Consider the following 23,107-nt stretch of genomic DNA (forward strand, 5'->3'; position numbering starts at 1 on the left):
TTAGCTTTGTTAGATATCCAGCAGGGCTGTAGACCAGCTTTCTATATTTCTGTCCCTTAGGAGCAGGGGCTTTGGGCAGTATATTATGATACTTCCTATCATCTTTTGACAGTATCAGTTAGGAATAATAGAAGACTGTGGCTTTAGTTCAGTGACATTTCTTAGCCTTTGATTCTAGGGACCAACATAAGCTGCACAAGCTAAGGATTGCCTTGCTGGTTGTTAGTATTAATACAGAACCTGCGTCTCAATCCTTCTGCTGCAGACACGGCGCTTTGGTGGATCCGAGAGCAAATTCCAGGGAGAAAATAATGCTGGCATATCTTGCAGTTTTGGCTTAAAAATGATTTGCTCTTGTTCCAGGAAAAGCTAGATATGCATGCCCATCATAGAGGACAGAGAAACAGACATTCCTGTGGGCTGCTTCTCCTGGGTTGGGATGAGTCCAAGGGTCTCCCAGATTGGGGCCCTGGGAATCTGGACCGGGCATCACAATTAGAGGGGCTGGAGTGGAGATCCGAGGAGAATTGAAGGCTGAGTCCTGGGCAAGGGCAGGCTGGGGAAGCATGCAGCCTTCAAAGCATATGTTCGTGGTCCAGGTAGAACAACGCTTCTGCCTCTCATTAGGCACGATAGGGGTCTGTGGGAAACTCTTTTCCAGAGTAACTCTGCACACATAGGGGCCCTGAGGAGGAGTCTAAGGATGGGATGGGGGCGTATATCTGGTGACAGAGAGTTTGAACGTTCCTTATAAGATATGATGGTTTAGTGCCAGAACCTAAGAACAGCCTTAGTAGACTAGAAGTCCTTTATCTAATCGCTGTCCCCTCAAAGAAACTTTGGATCAACTATTCTAAACTCTAAGTTATTATTTAACTCGCTTCTAGTTGATAATCTTAGAGAAGAAGTTAATTTATTTGATTACTTCAGTTTTAATTAACAGACTCTTGATCTTGGAGGGTACCCTAGAAGGTATGAGATTCGAGGTTAATTATTCCATGGAGATTTTATCAAGACTTTTTCTTATGCCCCAGAGGAACACTAGTTATACCTGCTATGGTGGTTTAAAGCTGTGTGAGCCCCACAAAAACATGTGCCTAAAGTTAATCCATTCCTGTGGATATAAACATTGTAAGTAGGACCTTTTGATAAAACTACTTCAGTTAAAGCGTGATCCACGCCATTCAGGATGGTCTTACTTCTATTACTGGAATCCTTTATGAGAAAATGAAATTCAGACACAGAGAAAGCCATGGAAGCAGGAAGCTGAAAACAACCAGGAAAGAAAAGGGAGAGACAAGCAGATGCCGCCATGTGCCTTGCATGTGGAGAGGAGTCAGGACTTGCCAGCAGCCTGTTTTGGGGAAGAAAGCATTGCCTTGATGATGCCTTAATTGGGACATTTTCCTGGCCTTAACCGTGAGCAAACAAATTTCCATTACTTAAGCCAACCCATCTCATAATATGGCTTTGAGCAGCCTAGGAAACTAAAACAACTGCTTTCAGTTTATTCCAAGGTAAAGTATTCTTAACTATGTTCTTTAATATAGAGTTTTAGGTTTGTAACCACTGGAGTAGACACAAAACCATTCTTTTGTTGAAGATAATCTTGATTCCACTTTTGGGTACTCTCAAGGTTGCCCTCAGCCCAGCACTGGAGGTGGGGCAGCCTTAGGTTGTGACCCGTGTCCTCGGTGTCTAAGAGTAGGACCAAAGCAAATTGATTGTCTGGGAAACAAGGTATGGGGAAGAGGGGAATGCAATCTTGGCCTCACCACAGTCTTTAGCCTTAATCACAGTCTTTATTTATTAATGAATTAAGTCACATTTTTGATTTGTTAGCAAGTGCCAGCTTGTAGATGCTGGTTGAAGTACAGAGTTCAGAGGAAAAAAGATCTTAAAGCTTAGTTAACTTTTTGAAAGTAGCCCTTCCCTGGTACCTTCAAACACCCACTTGCCTTCCTTTCTCTTTGGTATTCTTAAAACATAAGGGACTTTAAGTGCTTGTTCTTTTTTTTTCCTTAGGTCTGTGTGAGTGATAGAAAGGTAAAGGGCCATCTCCCTGAGGTGGGCTCTGTGACAGATATGTCTCCTTTTACATCTTTTTCCTCCCCTCCTTATTCTTATCTTATTCTTCTCCACAAGTGGAGCAGTGGCCCTTGCCGAAAGAGCTCTGGCCAAGAGGACAGGAGATGGCAAATCTAGATTTGACCTGGGGTTATCACACTTGGTGCTCTTGGGGAAACCTCTTACCCTCTCTGCACTACAGTTTTCTTACCTGTGGATTTGTAAGAATGTATGTTTGTGATTATTTGTATGAGTGTCTGTGTTACATGATCCCTAAGTCCCTATTTCTCTCAAATAGGGCAGAGATGAGGAGACGTGGTTAGGATTTTAAGGAATGAGCACAAATGCACTGAGAGAGGCTGTGGCCTCCAAGGGTTCAGGGATGTTTATAGGAAGGCTGCTACTGGGTTTGCAGCATATCTGGCCCAGTGTTTACCAGAGCGCTTGGGATTTAGCAAGTACTCAAATATGTATTTTGAATGAAGGAAAGAAGAATAGAGGAAGGAAGGCAGGGAGGAATAGAGGGACAAATTCCAGTGATATCCCATGATAAGAGTGCACAGGGGCCCTAAATGAAGAGCTCCTTTCTGAAATGCGTTTTCTGCCCATCTTCTTTTCTTTCTGAGAGGCCCCTCTAAGATCGTCATCCCCCTTCCATGCTTTAGTTTCTCACATTACAAATAAGTTGCAGGTGGGTCTCCACAACAGGAACAATTAGACCAGGCTTTGATGCTACCAGGAGTGGGGACCAGCATACCCTCTGGGGAGAGAAGGGAAAGCCTAGGTGGTTGTGAGAGGAAGCACTGAATGGCCTGGGACTGAGGGCCCTACGGATCAACGTGACTGTGAAGGTGATTGTGAAGGGCAGCGGGAGAAGCAGCCAGTGCTCTCCTAGGCTTCGCTGGGGTTGACCTGGACGTTGGCCGCCATGTTGTTGGACTGGATCAGGAAGGCAGTGTAGGCCATGTCGGCTTCTTCTTTGGATGACTAGTGGAGCAAAGGAGAGGCATCAGTACTCTGGGCATTGACTCAGGGAGTAGGGGTCAGGGTGGGAATGCGCTAAGTGTCCTAAATTCATTATCTAAGGCCCAGGCAGCAAAAGTCTGTGTTGAGCCACTATTCTTATGCTGGCCCCCAGGCTCAACAAGAGGGACTTATTTTGAGAAATAGAAAGTTAAAGCCTCTAAAAATATCTCCCTTTGTCTCACTACCTCCTTCTGGCACATGAAGCGGAACCACCTCTGCTGCCTGGGCCTGTCCCCGGAAGCTCTGCCCACACAGTCCAGAGGCCAACGTAGCCAAGGCTGGTGTCAGTCACAGCAGTTTATGGGTTTCTTTCTCCAGCAACCCAGAGAGGTAGCATTTCAGTACCATGAAGCTAGATATGAAGGCTAGATGTTAACCTCCAGGACTAACTCATTTCCTGATTTGTTCCAAAGGCCAAGTTCTCTTCTGTCGGGAGGGAAAGTAGATATGATCACAAAACTCAGGATTAAAGGCCCCAGGAATTATCCTTTTGAGGGAGGAGAAGAGGCTCGTATGTAGCCCAAAGATAGGGGTTGTCTCTGGTAGGAGCTCAAGAATCATGGCATATTGTTGGCCTGGGTGGTGGCTTCTAGTGATTATCAAAATGGCCACCACAAGTGACAATCTGGTCCTGAGCAAAACCTCATGGGAGGCTGGTGACTTGAGGCCCATGGGTGCCAAAGCCAAGGGAGAGCATCCACTCAGTCATTAACATTTGTCATTTCATCTCCCTCCCTGTGGTTGACTCTTTTATGCATTCTTCATCTTCTACCCTCCCTTCCTCCTGCAAGTTTACAGCCTATAAGTGCTGTCCACTCCTTACTCAGACTCATCTACATCAACATCCCAGCAACAATCTCTTTGCAGTAAATATAGCTCTCCCTCAAAAAGTTTTCCTCAATAATATTTATAACACTCTCCATTTTCTGGGATCAGCCCCTATTTTGAAGTTGTTTTCCCTGATGGCTAACTGCAGGCCCTCACACAGCATTTGCTCATCACACAGTGAGACTCCTTCTCCCTCCTCCCCTTACCCTTTTTGCCTTTTTGGGTTCTTCATTCTCAGTGGTGCTCTCAGCGGTGGCAGCGAACTCTGAGCAAAGAGGAGGGGATGGATTAAGCCTCTATAAATCCTATTCCCATCCCAGTCATAGAGACAAGTCCAGTTTTTGCTCTCCCAGGGGTTGAACATTCCCTTTAGTGAGGAGATGTACCATTTTTATCTCCAAGGGATGTCTCCTGAGTGACTGAAGAGGCTCCCATGTTCTCTCTGGCACCAAAATCCCTGGAGTTCTCGAAGTCTGACATGCTAATGTCTGTTCTGTAGCTTCCAATTGAAATCCGGTCTGTTGGAGGGAAAGAAGATTTCGTATAGAGAAGGTGGGTAGGTAGGTTGATATGAGAACAATCAGCTATTAGTGACACACCTCTTCTCTATGGGGGACATGGCGTAGCTCCATCATATAGTCAAGGTAAATGCTAAGCCTCTGGTTGCTCTCTTACAACTTTTATCCACAGCAGAATGGAAATAATCTTTGGATTATTTGAGTCTCCTTCCCATTCCCTTTTTATGGATAATCAAGACTCAATTCCTGACCTGTGGTTGTGACACTGTGACCTTTTAAGGCACCTTATTTCATTCTCATATCAGCCCTTTGAGGGCTGGGTTATTATTCTGTGTTTTGAGTCATGGGGAAATTGAGGCATGAAATGGTGATGTGCCAAAGTCATACAGCCAACTAGTTATCAAACTAGCATGAAAGCCCAGGTGCCTAACATCCTGCTCTCATCTTGCTAGGCTGCCCTGCCTCTGAACTTAGATTGTGAGTAGTCAGAGATGCCCTTTAAGAGACAATATTTGCACAGCACACAATTTAGTTTTGGGGTGTATGTGGGTTTATCTTCCCCCACCACCCATCTCTAGAAACCTTTCTTATAGCCTATGAATGAGAAAAGACAATGACAAGCTCCTCTTTGGGTGGCTGAGCCAGAACTAAGGGCCTGGGGCTAGAGGTGGGGGCAGCAAGCATCCAGGGACTCACCAACGTTCCTCCTGTGCCGGGCTCTGGCCACCCACAGAGCCATGGCCCCCAGTGCCAGCACCAGGGCCAGGGGCACCAGGGTGGAGACCAGCACTGTGGAGCTCCCACCTTGTCCTTCAGAACTGGAAAGAGGATTAATTTAGTTAATCACACTGAAAGAGAACCCTGGGGGTCCCAGGATGTGGTGGCAGGTTGTCTCAGGCCAGTTTTTCTCCCAGGGTGACCCATTCCCTCCTCCTAATACAGCCCCTGAACTCTGTTCTTCTAAGAGGGCTTCACAGACATGGCGAAGGCAAGGATAGGAGCTGCTCTGCATCCCAGATTGAATTATAAATCCTATTCAGCCATGTGGAGAAGGTCAGAGGGTACCACCGAACCCTCCCAAGCACAAGGAGCAGTAGAGCTGCCCCCATGTTTCAAGAGGCAGACAGGCCCTCTTCCTTGGACCTGGTGGCCCAGCTTCAGGTCCTTGACCTCTGGGATGTACCCCATGGTGAGCCCTGAACCCTTCCTCACCTGCCAGCATCTGCAGCAGCTCTACTCCCACCAGCTTGGTCTCCAGTACCCTCTCTGCCCTCAACAACAAGACCGGGAGACGATTCGGCTTTGTTCTCAACGACCCTGACGTTTGGTTCCACCGCCTCCTTGTTGGCATGGGCATTTACTTGGATGAAGTTGTGCGATCCTGGAGCAGAGGAAGGTGGGGGGTGGGGGGGTAGGTTATGGTTCTTCATGTTTTGTTCTCCTTGTGGTTAGAGAATTTGAGGAATGAGACTTCATTAGGAATCTCCAGGTTGGTATTAAAGTTCAAGGCTTTTGAGGTAGAAGCTAGGATGGTATTAGAAACAGAGAGTGATGGCCTCCTCTAGCTTGTCACAGATAATCTCTACTTCATTAATACCAAAATCACTTTCATGTACAAGGCTCTACCATAGTTCCAGCTGTGCCTAAGGACTGACCCATTCTTGATTTAGGGCTGGGTGTGATAGTACTGGCCCCTGGTGGTAGTTTGGCAATAAGTCTCACAGTGGGCCAGATAGACCCACTGGAGCCAGACTGTTAGGACTTCTAAGGGGACTAAAAATACCCTAATTAAGGATAAAACATTTCATGTGACATTTAAAGAAGAGGCTTAAAATGCAAACATTAACAGAATAGGTTGCCTTGATTTTCTTTACTAGGCCTTGTAAAGGAAGGCATCTGGCCCTCTTTGGAGAACAGTCTTTGGCAGTAGGAGGAAGCACAAGTATATTACATATGATTGCGGCTTTGGAATTCCTATCTATAGAAGCTTGAGGAGAGCAATCTGGTTTGAAGAGATAACTATCAGACTTAAGCTGAGGTTAAACTGTAAGCACACTATTTTTATTTGGTTGGTATGGCTATTTGGGATGCCATTTTGGAGGAAAAAATAGAAGTTTGTGCAGGCTAAATCTGCCTCCCATGCTTATAGTGCAACTGAGGGGCTACTCCCGGTTGAGAAGCTGTTAGGTAGGGGATATCTTATCTAGGGGCTAGATTAGTCCCTAGATAATCTAGAGGGGCTAGATTATCTAACAGCTAGATAATCCTACCTCTGGGGTCCTGAGGGACATAGGACCTGCCCACAGAGACTCACCTTTTGCCGCTTCCTCCACGGCCACGTAGACAGCCACTGTATCTTCATAGCGGTGGCCTTGCTTCACCCCGCACCAGTACCATCCTTCATCAGCCTTGGTGACTTGGTTCAGGGTCAGGGAGATGATCTGGCTATTCAGGTTGCAGTTCACAAAGGCCTGGCTGGGACCTTCATCTTGGCTGGGCAGAGCCTGGCAGCCCCTGTTGTTCCACTTGCACCAATATTTCTCATAAGAGTAGAACTTGCATGGGAAGTGGCAAGGGAGCTTGAGAGTCTGTCCCACCTGAGCAGTGACATTCTCTTGTACCTTTAGGCTTGGATCTCCTGGAGCAGGGAGGGAGGAGAAAATAGGTATAGAAGTTTGCACTGAGGTTGCTACTACAGGGATGTGATTGTGGTGGGGACCATTGTCCACAGTCCATTTCCTTTTTGGGTAGCATAGCAAATAAATGCATTATACTGAATAAATAGGAAATATAATTATGTATCCATGTAATAATTTTTATTGATGGCCACCATGAATTCATCCAGAGTCTATTATAGAGCCTAGAACTTTGCATGACTTCAATTTGCTTTTCTTTCTCTTCCCTTCTCTTCTAGACTCAATACAAAGAGCTGTACTCAGTACTCTACCTCAGCTGATGCTGAATATATTGTAAAAGCAGCCAAAGTACTTGATCACAGGAGGTGCTCCGTGTGGTACGGTAGATTGAAGGATGTGGGGTGTGTGATAGCACTTGTATGGATACAAGATCATGGCACACTCCTGAGGACTGTCCCATCCAGCATGGAGTTTGGTGGGACAGGGGAAAGAGTAGATGGGGGGGTGGGGGCTGCTGCTGATTGGAGAGGTCCTGGGGCAACCTCTCTTCCCTCCTGCCCCAGTTCAGTTCTTACCTTCCACAATCTTGAGTTCCACAGTGGACCTCCAGCGAACGTCGCCATCGGTCAGACACCAGTAGAAGCCAGCGTCCTGGGAAGTGAGCTTGTTGAGTATGACGGTATAGGTGCCATTGCCTGGTTCTTCATACAGTGCGAGCCTGCCTTCATACATTTCATTAACCAGCCCCTCACTGTCCACTAACAGCGGGCAGTGGCCATTTTGGTTCTGGTCCCAGCGACACCAGTACTTCTGGAGGTTTCTTTCCTTAGGGTTGTAGGGGCAGAGCACGGCCACAGAGCCCCCTGCCACACCTTTCACCACAGAAGGACTATAGGGAAACTTGGACTCTAGAAGCACAGACAGAGGGATGTGAGATGGAAGGAAAGCAAAGCAGGAATAATCTTGGGTGACCTCAGCAGCTTTTTGTCCCCCTTCCCCACCATGGTCTCAGCTAGGGTGGGAAGTGACATTTAGACTGGTTACTTCATTCTCCTCAGAAAATGAAAAAGACTCTCTTAATGACACAGAGCCTGTAGCTAGAGCCACCAGGACTAAATTCCTGTGAGCTTGGCCGTAAGTGTGGGCATCTTGCTCTCTTCCCCTGCCTTATTCTGAGGAGAGTATGAAAGGGGGTGAAGTAGAGAATATCAGCCCTTCTCCTTTGGCGTCTTACCTAATCTTCCTCTATAGACGTTTTTGTCTGTTCACCACATAAAAATGGCCAGATGGATTTTCTTCAAGTTAAGAAAATATATTTAGATTGATACGATTTAGAGTATAAACTATGTAGCATCAAGAAGTTTAATTGTTTAGAATCCCGAAGAGCATTTCAAAGAGATGGACAGTTATTCTCCAAGCAGCTAAAACTAAGTCCCAGGGATAACCTAGGGGACCCCAAATGCAGAAACACCCTGGCCTTATATATAGAAATGATGCATGGGGCATATGAGCCCTTTAAGGAAAAGTCACAAGGACAGGTACTTTGAATTGCAAGTGCTGGTTTGTTTCTTCTCATGAGGATAATTGAATGTAGAGTATTCCAGGGTGAGAAGGAGCAGGAATTGAATTATTTCATACCACTTATGGTTTTCCAGAGTAGAGCTGAATGGGCCAGATCATGCCCTAATAACCCCTAAGAGAGGCTAGAGCAGAAAATTGAGAGGCTGTGGCCTTGTCTTCCCAGGAAAGCTAAGCCAATCCTTCTCCCACCTGAGTGTGAGCGATGGGATAGCGCCCTGCACTAGGGCCAGGGGGAGGGGACCCATGGCCCCTGCAGGCCCTGCCTTGGCACTGGAACTCTGTGTTAGGTCCTCGTGGGGTGGCACTTGAGGTGGTCTTGCCTCAATCAGGACCTTCACTCTGTATATTCCTATTCAGTGGGGACAGCAGTCAAAAGACCTTTGATAACTGAGGATGATGTAATAATTAGGAGCTCACACAGGCAGAAGCCATGTTTTCTAGCTCTCGTTATGAATTGGATTGAGTTCCCCCAAAAGGCATATTCAAGTCCCAACCCCCAGTCTCTTGTATGTGACTTTATTTGGAAATAGATCTTCGAAGATGTGATTTGTTAAGGTGAAGTCAAACTAGATGAGGGTGGGGCTCAACCTAAATGACTGCTGTCTTTATGAGAAAATGTGGACCCAAACCCAGACTGATACTGGGGAGATGGCCACGTGAGATGGAGGAGTCACTGTAGTGCTGCCTGCACAAGCCAAGGAACACCAAGGCTAGCCGGCAAACGCTAGACACTACGAGAAGCAAGGACAGATTCTTTCCTCTAGACTTCAGATGAGCATGGCCTTGCTGCCACCTTGATTTTGGACTTCTAACCTCTAGACTATGAGAGCATAAACTTCTATTTTTTTAAGCCCTCCAACTGGTGGGACTTTGTTCTGGCAGCCCTAGGAAGCTAAGACAGTCCTGCACGAACTGCTGTCCACACATCATCCCTTTCAGGGCTCATCAGTGAGTGGATATTTTTGACTGAGAGATGAATATTGATGAATAGACTTATAGTCGCTGCCCTGAAAAAGGGAGCCAAGTTGGGCTCTCACTTGCTGGATGGCCTCACCCTTTCCCTCCCCACCCCAGGCTCTCACCCTCATTGATGAAGAGGTGCCAAGCCCGGACAGGCCAGCCTTCCTCTGGCAGACCTCGGGGGTTGGCGCCGCACAGGTAGCGCCCTGCATCCTCCTTCTTCAGGCCCGTGACCAGCACACTGAAGACGCCTTTCTTGTCCTTGGGGGAGAGCAGGATCCTGCCCTCAAAAGCTGGAGCCTTCTTCCCCAGGGTATTGATGATCAGATCACAGGCTTCCCCGTCGCTCATCCGGCACAGGAATTTGGGCTCGTTTGCCTCCTCAGGGCCCAGGGCACAGTCAAAATTTATTGAGCCCCTCAGTTCTCCATAAAGCAGCTCGGGCTCGGGCTTCAGTACTTGGAGTTCAACAGCCCTCTGCTCGGTGCTGGACGGGTTGTCCCCAGCCATGCAGAGGTACATGCCAGCATCACTGAGCCGGAGGCGGTTGATGGAGACACTGAACACCAACTGGCTCGTACCTTCTATGCTGAATTTTACCCTGTTACTATAGCTGGGGCTCACATAGTCCAAGGAGTCGATGACGAGGGGGCAGTTCTGGCCTGACTTCTTGCACAAAGACTTCTTCTTCTGCATGTTCTCAGGCTTGAAAGGACATTTGATGGTCACACTTTTGCCCAGTTCTGCTGTGTGGACCTGAACATCCTCTAGGTGCTCAGGACCTGCAGGATGGGATGGGGTGGGAGGGGTGAGATGCGATTCCTCTTTCTTGCAGCACCAGACTGTTCTTTGTTCCCACCGAGGGTCTGGCAGTGCTTATCAACTGCAATGCCCTCCTCCCCAGGGGGACACTACTAACATATATCTTCCAAGGCCCAGCTTTACTGCTGCCTCCCCCCTGAAGCCTTCTCCAAGCTGGCTCTAATCTTTCCCTCCCCTGTGCTCTCTTGGCACTTGCATCTGAATCACTTATTACAACCAATCTTGGATATAGTTCATTATATTCCTCTCTGTCTTCCCTACAACCTGTGAGCTCCTTGAGGACAGAGATGCATTTTATTTATGCTCGGCAACCCTGCAGTGCCTAGTGCAATGCCTACACAGCGGAGGTGCCTAAATCAATGCACGCTGAAATGAAGGCTATGAATGTAAGTAACAGGGTGGTGGGTTTCAGCATAAAGCAATAGAAATTTCTAAAAATTAGAACAGTCCAAACATGGACTGGGCAGCTCCATGAAGAAGTGAGTGTCATCTATTTAAAGTGTTTAATCAGAGGCTGCACAAGGTAAACTTTAAGCTGTCCTCTGCTCTTGAGATTCTGAAATTTTATGAATATTAGTTGCCATCTGAATGCGTTGTTTATTTGGCCTACAAGCAGACAATAGTAGGCACATTGCAAAGGAGTTAACACCTACCTTTGGGAGCTCCTCATCTCTCCCAAATTTCCTCCCTTAAGATCCTCTTCTATTTTAAGTTGCCCTTGCCCTCGTTGTTGAATCTTGGTCAGAAAGACCTTTCATAATTTTTTTCTTTCCTTAATCAAACAAGCCCTAAACCATGACCTGTACCTACAGGACCTCCTTCTTTGGGAGAGAACTGATCATCTCATTTATGTGAATAGTGTTGATGAGCTAATGGATCCCGGGTAACAAACATGCGTTTGAAAGGAAACTTCTAGTGACCCAAGGCCTTGATCTAAGGGTGCCTTAATAGCAGGGATTTAAGGATCCCAGCGGTTTACAGACTTTTTGTCCTACCTGCAACAAACACAAGAGAGAAGTTGCTCTCCTAGCGCCATTCTAACGACGGGTTTGAGTAAAGTCCTAAAATGTTATCGGCCCTGAAGACCTAGAAAGGTCTACCCCCATGTAGACCCCAACTGTTCATTCCCATCTCTTATCACGAAAAGTCCTTGCATCCAGAGGGCAGAAGACTCAGCTTTCCTCACCTCATCCTAGGACCACAAACCCTTCACTTTAAGGAAATTCTTCTTCAAGCCCTCCCCATTGCCCCTGAGGTAATCCCCTCTCAAGTTTCTACAGAAGCTCAAGGAGCTTGGGTCCTTACCCTGGCTGACCTCCAGGCTTACATCAAAGGACAAGCCTCGGCTACTTATGCCCAGACCACATTTGTAGTTTCCAGTGTCATCCTTGGTGAGATGGGCAATGTCCACCACAAACGTGTTGCTCTCCGGGAAGTTGGTGATGTTGGCTCTGCCCTCATAGTCCTTGGAGATGTAGCCCTCCGAGGAGATGAGGGTCACACAGCGGCCACTGGCTCCCTGCCGGCACCAGTACTTCCGGGAATGCCGGTTGACAGAGGAGTCTGGGTAGTAACACTTGATGGACACTGATTTACCTTCCACACTACTCACCTCCTCAGGACCGAATATGGGACTTTTCGTGGAAACTACTGTGGAGAGATAAGATAGAAGCTTTCTGAGGCCCTTGGGAAATAAGGATTCAGACCACCCACGTTGAGGAGATGACGTTTCCCACTTAGCACACATGCCCTTTGGGGAATATTTACTGTGTAAGACAGACATTTGCTGGAATTGGGTAAAATGATTGATTGATCATTAGTTTCTAATTGTGATTAATTAATGATGACCATTCAAAGACAGTGGAATGGCAAACTTATTTAATGATATTCTTTGTTTGTAAAAAATAATAATGTCACCTTTGTAAAGAGCTATGTTTTTGCATTTGCTGTTATTTCCTCTTATTTATAAAAACACTTAGATTTTTTCCAGATAAAAATATTGAGAGCTAAGAAGGATAAGTGATTTCCTCTAAAACCCATATCAAGTCTTAGAAATGTTTGATCCAGAGATCAACGTCTCTTTTTTTCCCAATGAAGACCCTTCACCAAATCCCTGGCCTTGGAATTTGGAATTCTATTCCTATCCCTGACCCCCAACTCTCACCAATCCTTCTTCAGAGATGCCTTTCTGCATTGTCTCTATGTGACTCCTCCTCCAAGTAATGCATGTTTTGAGAGGGACATCTCTGGGGATGGGTCTGATTTCAAGGTGGTGAGGGAGCTGGATGTGGAGGAGGAACAGGGTGAAGAGAGGGCGCCATGGGAAGGTGGGACCTGGCAGACACACCTGGAAGGACAGCCAGCAGGCAGGTGAGCAAGAAGAGCATCATGGCTGTGGCTGCAGAGGGGGGCTGAGCTGCCCAGGCCAACTTCTTGCGTGAGATGCTGAAAGACAATAACAACATGGAGATGAAGCCCTTTGTCTTCCAAGACCAGCTGACATTAGAATTTCTATAATACCTATTTGGCTTTTTGTCTCTAGCAGCTGACATATAACCTGTTGAATCAATGGATGGCACCTTTACCATTACAACTCAAAGACCCATATCACAGTGCTTACTGTCCCTCAATAGTTATAAGCAGATTGTCTTCTTAACTATGTTGCAAGTCCTTTGGCATAGACTTAGACACTGTTTCTTCTATATCCTTGTCCAGGGGGCTGGCACATTTTATGGTATGTTCAAAAGAGAAAAACTGAGATCCAAAAAGGAGGGCTAATAATTCTCAGGGTTGTAAGTGTAATCATAATGGTAATAGCTTCCATCCATCGATCAGTCTCTTATCATGCCCCAGGTAGTATGCTAGATAATTTACATGCCTTATCACATTTAAACTTTACATTAACCCCACGAGGTGGGTGTTCTTATCCTCATTTTATACCTAAGGAAGTGAAAGTTTAAAGGCTAAGCACTTTTTTTAAGGTCACTCAGGGATTAAGTGTGTATGGAGGAGGGTGAAGAGGCAGGATTTGAACCCAGCCATGTTGATTTCAAAGGCCATGCTCTTGACCCCTTCCAACCTGTTACACTGCAGCTCAAATATAATAACTCCTTTATATCTTATGCTTCTTCTCCTTTTTTCCCCCTGTGGATCCCCCTTTGCATAACTTCCTTTTAAATAAGGTAGATAAATTTAATTACAGCTGTTTTATGGATAAGAAAACTGAGACCTTGAAATGCTGAGTAATCTGATCAAGGTTTCCTAGTGAGGAGGAAATGGGGTCAGGGTTAAAAACCCAGATATTGGCCTTTGTTATTCAGCTTGGTAAAGCCAAAACAGACAAAGATGAGAATGCAAGATAAGGTCTCACTTAGATGGCAAGGTACACTGCACCTTGCCACTGCATGGAGGACTCAGTTCAGGGCTGGGGAGGTATAAAGTCCCAGTGTCTGGCCTGTCTGCAGCCTAGAGGAGACAAGAGGAGGAGAGAGGAGTCTGCCTTTTCCCAGGGACTTTGCTGGGCTTTAAACTTTGTAATAGATTGATAAAAAAGAGTGTTAAAAGAGAAAGCCATAATAACAAGTGCCAGGCAGTAATGAACACCCATAAGGATAAGGAAGAAATCTGCCAAGGGAGAGGGAAGGGACTCAGCCACAGCCCAGGGCATTATCTCCCAGACCTCCCTTCACTACCTTGGCCCCTGCTCATTGCTCTTAGAGACAACTTTTACTAGATTGAGCCAAAAGCAATAGAGTTGTTTATCTTGGTTATTTCTTTTCAGTTGGGGAATTTCCCAGCAAGGAAGCCTTTCATTTCCTTGTGGAGATAAAGGGTTTCTCCTGTTCTTCAGAAGAGTAAAGGGGGAGACATGGGGAAGGTGGGGGTAGATCTGAGTGTCAACTCTTTGAGTCCAGTTAATTGCCCCGGACCTTTCACTCCAGGCCAATGATTAACTAGTGGAGTGAGGCTTTAGCCAAACACTAGAGTTGACCCCAGCATGGATATGCTCAGGGGATGCTGGTTTTTTTTTTGGGAGGGGGGGGGAAGGGCACATCTAAGTGGGCACCACAGGCCACCATGGGACAGGTGGAAAGTCTTTCTGTTCTGGGACGGTTGTGGGGGGGTGGGGGGGGGGTGGACTGGCTGCAAAATACCAGGGAATCTGCCATTTCTGTTGCTGCTGGCTCTGGGTATAGTCACTTGTGGTAGGACAAAATGCCAGGTTTTAGGAGCCCAATCCAGCAGTGGCTTTCCTTGCTTCTCAGCCTCATCCTCATCTTTGGATAAGCAAGCCTCCTAATATTTCTGTGAGGCATCAGTGGGTCTTCCCATGGATGAGCTGGGGTATGTAGCTCTGGATTGACAAGGAGATTTGCCTGGGTTACAGCAAGTCAAATCCCAGGTTTTCCAAGATGGGGTCCCAATTTCCAGCACAGGCTTCCTGTGCACTTGTTCAGTGCGTGGGTGACTGTGCATGTCCATGCTACCCATTACACTTTGCAAGGCCTCAGGCCAGGGAACTTCAGGTATACACAGCTGGAAAGGCAAATCTGGCAGAGGGTGACCTCGGCAAGGAAGTGCAGAGTCCAGTCCCTGGGGTGATGAGAGGGAGAGGACACCGAAGTTTTCTGGATCAGAAAAGCTTCCTTTGTCTGAAGATAAAATTTGAAGACTACCAATGGAAACTGAAAGGACCCTGGGTTTCAAAAATCATTAACGACCCTTTTTCTCAAAAACAGACTTTTGACCTCTGGAGAGCTCCAGTTCCAGGGTGGCTGGAGCTCAGTTTGCTGAAGAAAAGAAAGAAGGAGAATAACATTTACTGAGCACCTACAAAATGGCGTATGCTTTACTAGGTTCTTCTCTTTTATAATTTCATACATGATCAAAGGAACCCAAAGGTGGTTATTATTATCGTCATGTTGCAGATGGGAAATCTAAAAATTGGAGGACAATTGGAAATCTAAAAATTGGAGGACAAAAAAATTTGGAGTTTGGGGACAAAGACCCATAACAAAATTGGAATTTGAGACTGTTAATATTTTATCATTCCTTGAATGAACAGAGGGGCCGCTTCCATTGGGGTATATGGATGCTAACACATCATGCACAAAAATGCCTTCCATTGGGATATATGAATGCTAATACATCATGCAAAAAAAATAACTAGAAGTCATTTTTCCACTAGTAAGGCTAGGATATTCAAGATTGTTCTCTTGCCAAGTTAGTTCCCCTGATATATTCATACCATATGTGTGCATGATTATGGATGGAGGCAGGGGTGTAGGCTATGCTGGAAAATAGTTTGTTTCCTTATAAAATTAATCTAGCTAGCTCCCCTTCAGTGAGAATGACTTCTAGTTCAAACCTATGGCTTTTAACATCAGTTTCTCCTGGGCCAACCCCCTGGCCTGGCTTCTGGTGAGTCACAGCAACTCGGGCCTTTTCATTTGCTTGGCATACAACAGAAAGTAAGTTGGGGGTTCCGCAACAGCTAGGGCTCAGAGAGGACATATAGAGCTTGTGTTCTGCCAAGTTAGCGGTTTCTATTACCTTGAGTGTGAACTTGGAGGAGCAGGAAGCTCTGGAACCCAGAGTAGTGGGGATGGCTGGCCTGGTTAGGAAAGGGGAATTTCCTTGACCTGGACTGAACAGCCCTTTCCCCTACTTTCAGGAGAGGCACAGCTTGAGTCCAAAAGGGGCTGTCACTCTCCTCTCTGCAGGGTGGAGGAGCCCAGAAATCACAAAATCACTAAGGAAGGGAGAGCAGTCTGTGTGACCTGGAAGGGCTTCAGACTTGTGAATGATAGGAAGGAGTTTAGGGGAGTTTATGTAGGAGTTTATGTAAATACCTGGAGTTTGGGAAAGACTCCAGGTAAAGGCAGTGTTAGGAAGAAGGAATCAGAACTGCAGGGGGCAGGGAGATGGAAAGAAAATAGTTAAAGAGTCCGGAGAATGTCTGAGCTAGAGAGATGTAAGATTCTCTGGTTCCATCCCTGTCAAATTGACCTACTATTATTGTAAGACATAAGCAGAAATCTAGCATTTGAACTGATAATGCTACAAAACTCTTAGATTAAGCTTTGTGGATTTCTAGAAGGCCTTTCATCAATGACTTAGAACCTCTGTTATTGAATCCAGTCCATTCTGCCTTGATGTGTAGGTATCTATCTTATCCATTTTTACTACATGGCGAGTTCGTGGAACAAGCACGGGCCGACTATGATTAATCAATTTCCTCTTCCTCAGAGGGCCTGGCCAGGATTAGGTGCTTAGAAAAGATTGATTGGATTGGAAATGGTTACATCCTCATCCTCTCTCTGAGAGGGGTCAAGGACAGAGCCAATTTCTCTTACTTTGCTAAATGCCTTCCTGGTTTTGGGCACCCAATGGCAGTTGCATGAAGAGGATCCTGGAGGATAGAAGAGGACTCAGGAGTCCAGCATACTGCTCTGCCATGGGCTATGGGGAGAGTTCTACCACTCAGACAAAATATACTCTTATCCGTAAAATGGGGATAATATTCCCAGACTCTACTAGTAAAGTTTGGGGAAGTACGGAAGGAGGGATAATGGGATAATATATTTGGAAGGACATAGAAAGTAGGAAACACATAGTATGAAGCCTTTAAATATAAAGTTCTCTTTAAACATGGAGTTGGAAATTATTCAATCACAGGAGCAGGGGGGCCTGTGCACTTGGCCTTCATGCATGGTTGCTATGTACTTGAAGAAGGGCACTGAAGGTAGACTCCTCAGCTTTGCTATCAACTCTGTCACTTGGTGACTGTGTGACTGGGGGCAGGCTGTTTAAATGCTTTGAACCTCAAGTCCCTCATCTATAAACTGGAGATAACCATACTTAATACAGTGAGTCACTTGAAGGATTAAATGAAACAACATATGTAAAATTCTTAGCATAGTGTTGAGTTTAAAAAACTTTAGCTCCTTTCCTCTCTGCTCTCTAACCAACACAGTCTTCTCTTTTCCTTATCACAGAGTGAGAGGAAAACAGAAACCTGTTTGCTGGGTATTCCTTGAAGACTGCAGGTGAGCTTTCCAAGTGGACCAGCATGGCCTGAGAAAGGAAACACATGCTCTGGAATAGAAGTGGGGAATAATAGGTATAGTTAACACTTATTGAGCTCTTTCCAAGTGTTTTATGTGTGTTAATTCATTCAATCAACACAGCAACCCCAAAAGGTAGGATAAAATGGGCAGTCTCATCTCACAAATGAGAAAATTGAGGCACAGAAAGGCGAGACATTTGCTTGAGGTTATACAGCTTTGTAAGTGACTGAGAATTCAAACGCAAGCACTACGGATCAAGAATATAGACTGAGTCACTATGCTTTATGGTGGAGGGTCTTGACTTTGAGAAGCAGTCAGGAAAGGTAGAAACAGACAATCTAATCTTAGAGGAGAGGGTTAGCTTACCTCCCTCCACTCTGCTTTTCATAGGAAAGACAAGTTTTGTAAAGAGGCACCTAGACCCATAGGCAGGTGCCAACAGAGAAATTTCTTCCTGGAGAATAATGTTAGCTGCTATTAATGAGCATATATATTACATTTGTTTCCTGTAACCTGGTGAATTGAACTCAAAGCTTCTTCGTACTCCATTACACTAGGTCAATGCCAGTGATGCTGGGACCCCAGCCCCAGTATACCCCCTCCTCAGAGTAAGGGTGAGATGTAGATGAAGGTCCCTGCTGAGCACAATGCATGCGTAATAATATATACATTTTAAGTTAGGTCTTTTGTTTTTTAAGGCCCCACAACAATATCAAAATGATGGTGTCAAAATTTCCTCATTCACACCAGCTGGGTGACCTTATACCACTCACATGAGCTCACAAAGTCTTAGTTTCCTTAACTGTAAAATGGGGATCATGATCTGTGCCTTCCCCACCTCCCAGGCTTGTTTCAGGTGGGAATGAGAGGAGGCTGTAAGAGCCGTTCGTATGTGGATTTATTAAATGGAAGCTGATGGTATCTCCCTAGAAATAAAACCACAGCTGTCCAGAGGTGCAAGAAACAGGCAACAACCGTAGAGCTAGGTAGTTTCTTGACTCCTGGGTCTATGTTCTTTCTGGAATATCACCACATTCAGGGTTAGGGAGCAGGATGGAGGGAGAGTTCCAGATCTGAGTCCCGGCAGAGCTTCCACTACCAGCCAGCAGAGGGCAGCTTTCTATCCTAACCTCTGAAATTGGCACATCCCAGCTCCAGATGTCAAGGAACTGTAATTTCCCCTAGTGGAAGGGAGAAGGTGACGGCAAAGGTCATAATGCAAAGCAGGGTGAGCAGCTTGGGGAGTCCGAGACACGGTGGAGCTCCACGAAAAGAACTGGGGGCCGGGGGATTAATGGAGTTTGCACAGCCATTACTCATGCATCAGCAGGCCCCCTGGCTGGCGTGGGGGTGCTGGTGGGGTGGGCCAGGGCTGAGAGTGGAGGGGGAAGGGCCTTGTACGAAACTCCTGCCTGCAGAGCCAGGAGGGCTCCGGGACTCAGGAATGCTGCTGTGCCTTGAAAGTTGGCTCTGCCCCACCTTACTCTGTGACCCTACTGGGCCTCATGCTTCCCACGTGCGGCAAGGGCAGAAGGATACGATGGGTTGAAATAGGAACGGATCTCAGAGCCTTTTAGAAACCCAGGAAACAAGGGGGCTGAACACACCCTCGCCAGCAAGTTTACAGTGGAAAACTTGAAAGCCTAGGAGATAACATGTGTTCATCACTATATGCATTATCTGTATTCAGATCTGCCTGGTGCTCAAGCAATCCTTGATTTTGAACTAAATTGAAAGCTAGCAGACAATTGCTATTTCACTCTGGAGGCTACATAGCAATTTCACACAAATTTCCTCATTTGGACCTCATACCAACCCTGAGAGATAGTGTTCTTTATAGCCCGATTTCACAGATTAAGAGAGTGAGGCTGAAAGAGAGATTAGGTGACTTGCCTAAGGCCACACAGTTAGTAAGCAGTGGAGGAGCTAGCAGGGAATTCAGGGGGCCAACCTTAAAGAGACCACAGACATTTCTTCTCATCCACTGGCATTTTGCAGAGAAGACATTTTTGGGGGCTTCTGCACACATGCGGTCCTTACTCACCCTTCTGATATGCACCGCTACTGCCCGCTCCCCCCACAGTCCCCCTTGTCCTCTTCACCTGTCTCTCCATGAGGTTGGAAGTTGTGAAAGCCAGGAATTGCCTGAGCCACCATCCAGAGCCTATCTCAGATGGCATCCCATCCAGAAATCCCAGAGAAGACATACTTACTTTTAGCCACCTCCTTCTCTCCTACTGACAGGGTTTCAGGGGCACCGTCTGCTGGCCAGTTGTTGACCACGATCTCTCTGGAAGTTACCAGCAGGGCACTGAATGCTGCTGCCAAAACTGAAACTGTGTGTCATGCTGGACCCACACCTGTAGGAGCTCTTAAAGGGACACTGCCCCGCAGGCGCAGCGGCCAACCATGGGCACGTGACCCCTACCAATCCCCTGCTTTCCTTTGCTTTTGGTTTTCCTGCCTGGCTCCATTTACTTCCCTTTGACCTTGGAAAAATGCTGTTTCTTGGGTGTCCTCCATCATGGCAGCTGCGGGATGCAGGGCAGAGTGCCAAGAGTGAAGAGCCTGTTCTACCTCTTTCTAGCTGCAAGACCTTAGGCAAGTCACCTTCATGTTTCTTTTTATCTGAAAAAATAGGGATAGCAATAGACAACCCACAGGTTAGACTGTAGATCTAAAACACCTGGCCCACTGCAAAATGTGCCATTGCTGTTCATTTGATTGGGCGCAGAAGGCAGCAGTGGCTCTCTGACCTTGGCCTCACCTTTCTCAGTGCCTCGGGAAGCCCCCGGACTCCTAGGATATGTAGCCTGGACTGAGTTCCCTTCTTCCACACCTTCCACAGAGCCCCCTAACCAGGTCAGGAGCTTCCAGAAACTGGCAAGCAGATCTTTCAGGAACCCAGGGAAACTTGGCTCTTCTCTCTTCTTCCCTGAAGGAAAGAAAGACTCTGGTTGCTCCTGGGATCTCCTGAAAATGGCCGACCTAGGTCTTGTTAGGGCGTTGGGCTGCTCCGCAGCAGGGTGGGAGGCAACCTGCTGAGCTGGGTAGCGACCTCCTACCCTTCCTCAGCCACTCCATGGTGGAGTCACAGGACGTGACCTACCTGGGACTCCTGGGAGTTCCCAAGTTGATCTTCGCGGTCCTGCATCACACAAGTGAAGCCCACTCCCCAAACACACACACACACACACACACACACACAAATCCAGCCCCATCCTACCTATGCAGGGCTGAACCAGGCTCTCTGCAAAGAGTCCTACAGGTCAAACCCCAGGATGGGAAGGAAGAGAGGAAAAATAGAGCACTAGCCGAGCACGAGGCAGCCAGAACCCCAGGTCTTATTTGAGTGAATCACTCACTCACTGCAGGGTATTAATCGGCAGTCACAGATTTGGATGGCAAGAAGCAAAATTGTATTTCCGATTACAGAGATTTATTTTAGACCATAAGCTCATAATCTGCCTGAGGTAAGATAAAAGTTACCTGGTCACTTCCAGGCAGACTCGGTCCAATTCAATGATTTCTCGGCCACTTCACTCCAGATTTAAAACTCAGTCTCATTCTGTATTTCTTTTCCTTTTTGTTTTACTTCTCTCTTCTGGGGTTATGTTGTCTGGTTAAAGAGGGCACGAGTGAGAGGATGGCTTTTGCCAATATTATTTTTGTGTTGCTAGAAGTAGGGGCCATTCTTTTGAACTTACTTGGTCTTGGTGTTTTGTTTGTTTTCTTTTTCTTGGCCTCATGTTCGATATGGAGCCCACATGTGCAATGTGACTTGCCCTGCCTGATGAGGGGTCTGTGGTCTCCCTATGCCTCCTGTCCCCAGGGCCACAGGGGATGCTGTGTCCTCCTTGTCCCTATTGCTGGGCACCTTCAGGGAGAACTTCAGGACACATCCGCACTTTCTTGCTCTTCTTGTGGGCAAAGGGAAGCTTTGGCTTATCTGCATCTCATTCCCCTTTAACGCCTCTTGCAGCCAACCTTCTGTGTTCCATTGTTCCCAAATAACTGATGGTGTCTTGGACATGGCAAGGCTGCGGAGCACCAGCGTTCTATGCAGGCAGCTCTTCTTCGGCATCTCCAAGCCTTTTTGGACATTTCTATCACTGTTAATCCACACCCCCCACTGCCTCCACCACATCACCCACAACCTGACTTGACTGTGGTCATGGGACACATAGATCAATAGCTAAGCTCTCGTTTATTCCCCCTTTAGCTCTTTCCCTCCTCCCCAGTCCAGGGTGTGTAGCTAGTGGGAGGAGGTGAGAGGAGATGGAAGTGGTGCAGAGGCAGCAATGGGACAAGCCTAGTTCTAGCAGATTGCACTTGCTTTCAATTGTTTTGTCTTACACCTCTCTCCTTTTGAACTCAATAATAGAGATATTTGTAGGTTTTGTTTTCTTATTTCTCAGTAACCCACTTTCCCCAAAGCAATGGATGACTTGTGTCTAGTGTTCTGGGCTGGAGTAGAGGTCAAGGGAGGCCCACAGGATACTACTAAAAACCTTGATGAGTGCATGCCACCCATGAAGCAGTTGCTTCTCAGCCTGCCTTGGGGGCCCCAGCTCTCCTTCCCCATTCAGCTATTCCATAAAGGTGAGTGGTTTCTTAGATCGTGTTCTGGTGCACACTTCCAGTAGTCTGTCAAATGATCTTAGCAGACTGTGTCAGGCATACACACCTGTACATATACCCAGCGCCCACCCATCCCACCCCTGAAGGACAGAAGCAGCTTAGGGAAAGGGGAAAATGAGAAGTAGAACCAGGGGAAGAGCCAGGCAGTCAAAAACCTCACGTCCTATTTTGAGCTCAATCACACACTGGTGGTGTGATTGGAGTCCCCCAGCTTCCCCTCTCTGTGATTTCCCTGTCCAGAGCCCAGGGGCCCCAAAACATGGTCCTTGCACCCCAGTCTTACGGGAAGCAGGAGGGTGCAACTACCCACCTCAACAGCAATGATGATAACAGCAATAATTACACCTTCCAAACCTCACATCACTTCATCGTTCAACAGCTTCCCCTTTTAAATAATAATAAAAGAAAAATATAATAATAAGAACAACCTTTGCATTGACTTTCATGACACTGGGACTTGGCATGAGTCAATGTGGGGAAGTGGAAAAAACATTGGTCTGGGGGACAGAAAACCGGTGTCCTCGTTCTGCCCCTGCCTCTAATTTGCTGTTGGAAGTCACTTGAGCAACCCTTTGCCAGATCACTTCCCATTTTAGGGCTGAAATTTTCTTTTCATCTCAGAATGTCAGGTTAACTGGTTTCCAAAGATCTTCCAGTTCTGAGAATCTATGTGTTGATTGAGCAGTGTATTAGTTTTCTGCTGTAACAAATTACCACAACCTCAGAGGCTTAAAACAAGAGAAATTTATTCTTGCAGTTGTGGAGGCCAAAACTCTGAAATCAAGTCATCAGCAGGGCCATGTTCCCCTGGAGGCTCTGGGGGAAGAATCCATTTCTTGCCTCTTCTGGTTCTGGTGGCTACCAGTATTCTTTGGAGCCCTTAAGCTTGTGGCCACATCACTCCAGCCTCTGCCTGAGTGGTCACATTGCCTTCTCTGTGTGTGTCTCTAATCACTCC

At 46.7% G+C, this 23,107-nt stretch overlaps 1 protein-coding gene across 2 annotated transcripts; it reads right to left on the reverse strand.

The window, feature by feature from the left end:
* Window positions 1-1,782: 1,782 nt before the first annotated feature.
* On the reverse strand, window positions 1,783-19,881 carry PIGR (polymeric immunoglobulin receptor). 2 transcript variants are annotated; one of them, XM_077157627.1, is made up of 11 exons: window positions 19,722-19,881; window positions 12,786-12,883; window positions 11,744-12,085; window positions 9,739-10,398; window positions 7,651-7,983; window positions 6,754-7,077; window positions 5,652-5,820; window positions 5,136-5,257; window positions 4,308-4,439; window positions 4,128-4,186; window positions 1,783-3,054 (listed from the first exon to the last, which is right to left on the reverse strand). In XM_077157627.1, the coding sequence occupies exons 2-11, from the start codon at window positions 12,826-12,828 to the stop codon at window positions 2,959-2,961; spliced, it is 2,280 nt and encodes a 759-aa protein (XP_077013742.1). In that variant the 5' UTR covers window positions 12,829-12,883; window positions 19,722-19,881; the 3' UTR covers window positions 1,783-2,958. The 2 variants fall into 2 exon arrangements, with proteins under 2 accessions (XP_077013742.1, XP_077013741.1); XM_077157626.1 differs by having other exon boundaries at window positions 11,744-12,088; window positions 19,722-19,880.
* Window positions 19,882-23,107: the final 3,226 nt, after the last annotated feature.

The sequence above is a fragment of the Tamandua tetradactyla genome, chromosome 4, assembly GCF_023851605.1.
Source record: "Tamandua tetradactyla isolate mTamTet1 chromosome 4, mTamTet1.pri, whole genome shotgun sequence".
NCBI classification, from domain to species: domain Eukaryota; kingdom Metazoa; phylum Chordata; class Mammalia; order Pilosa; family Myrmecophagidae; genus Tamandua; species Tamandua tetradactyla.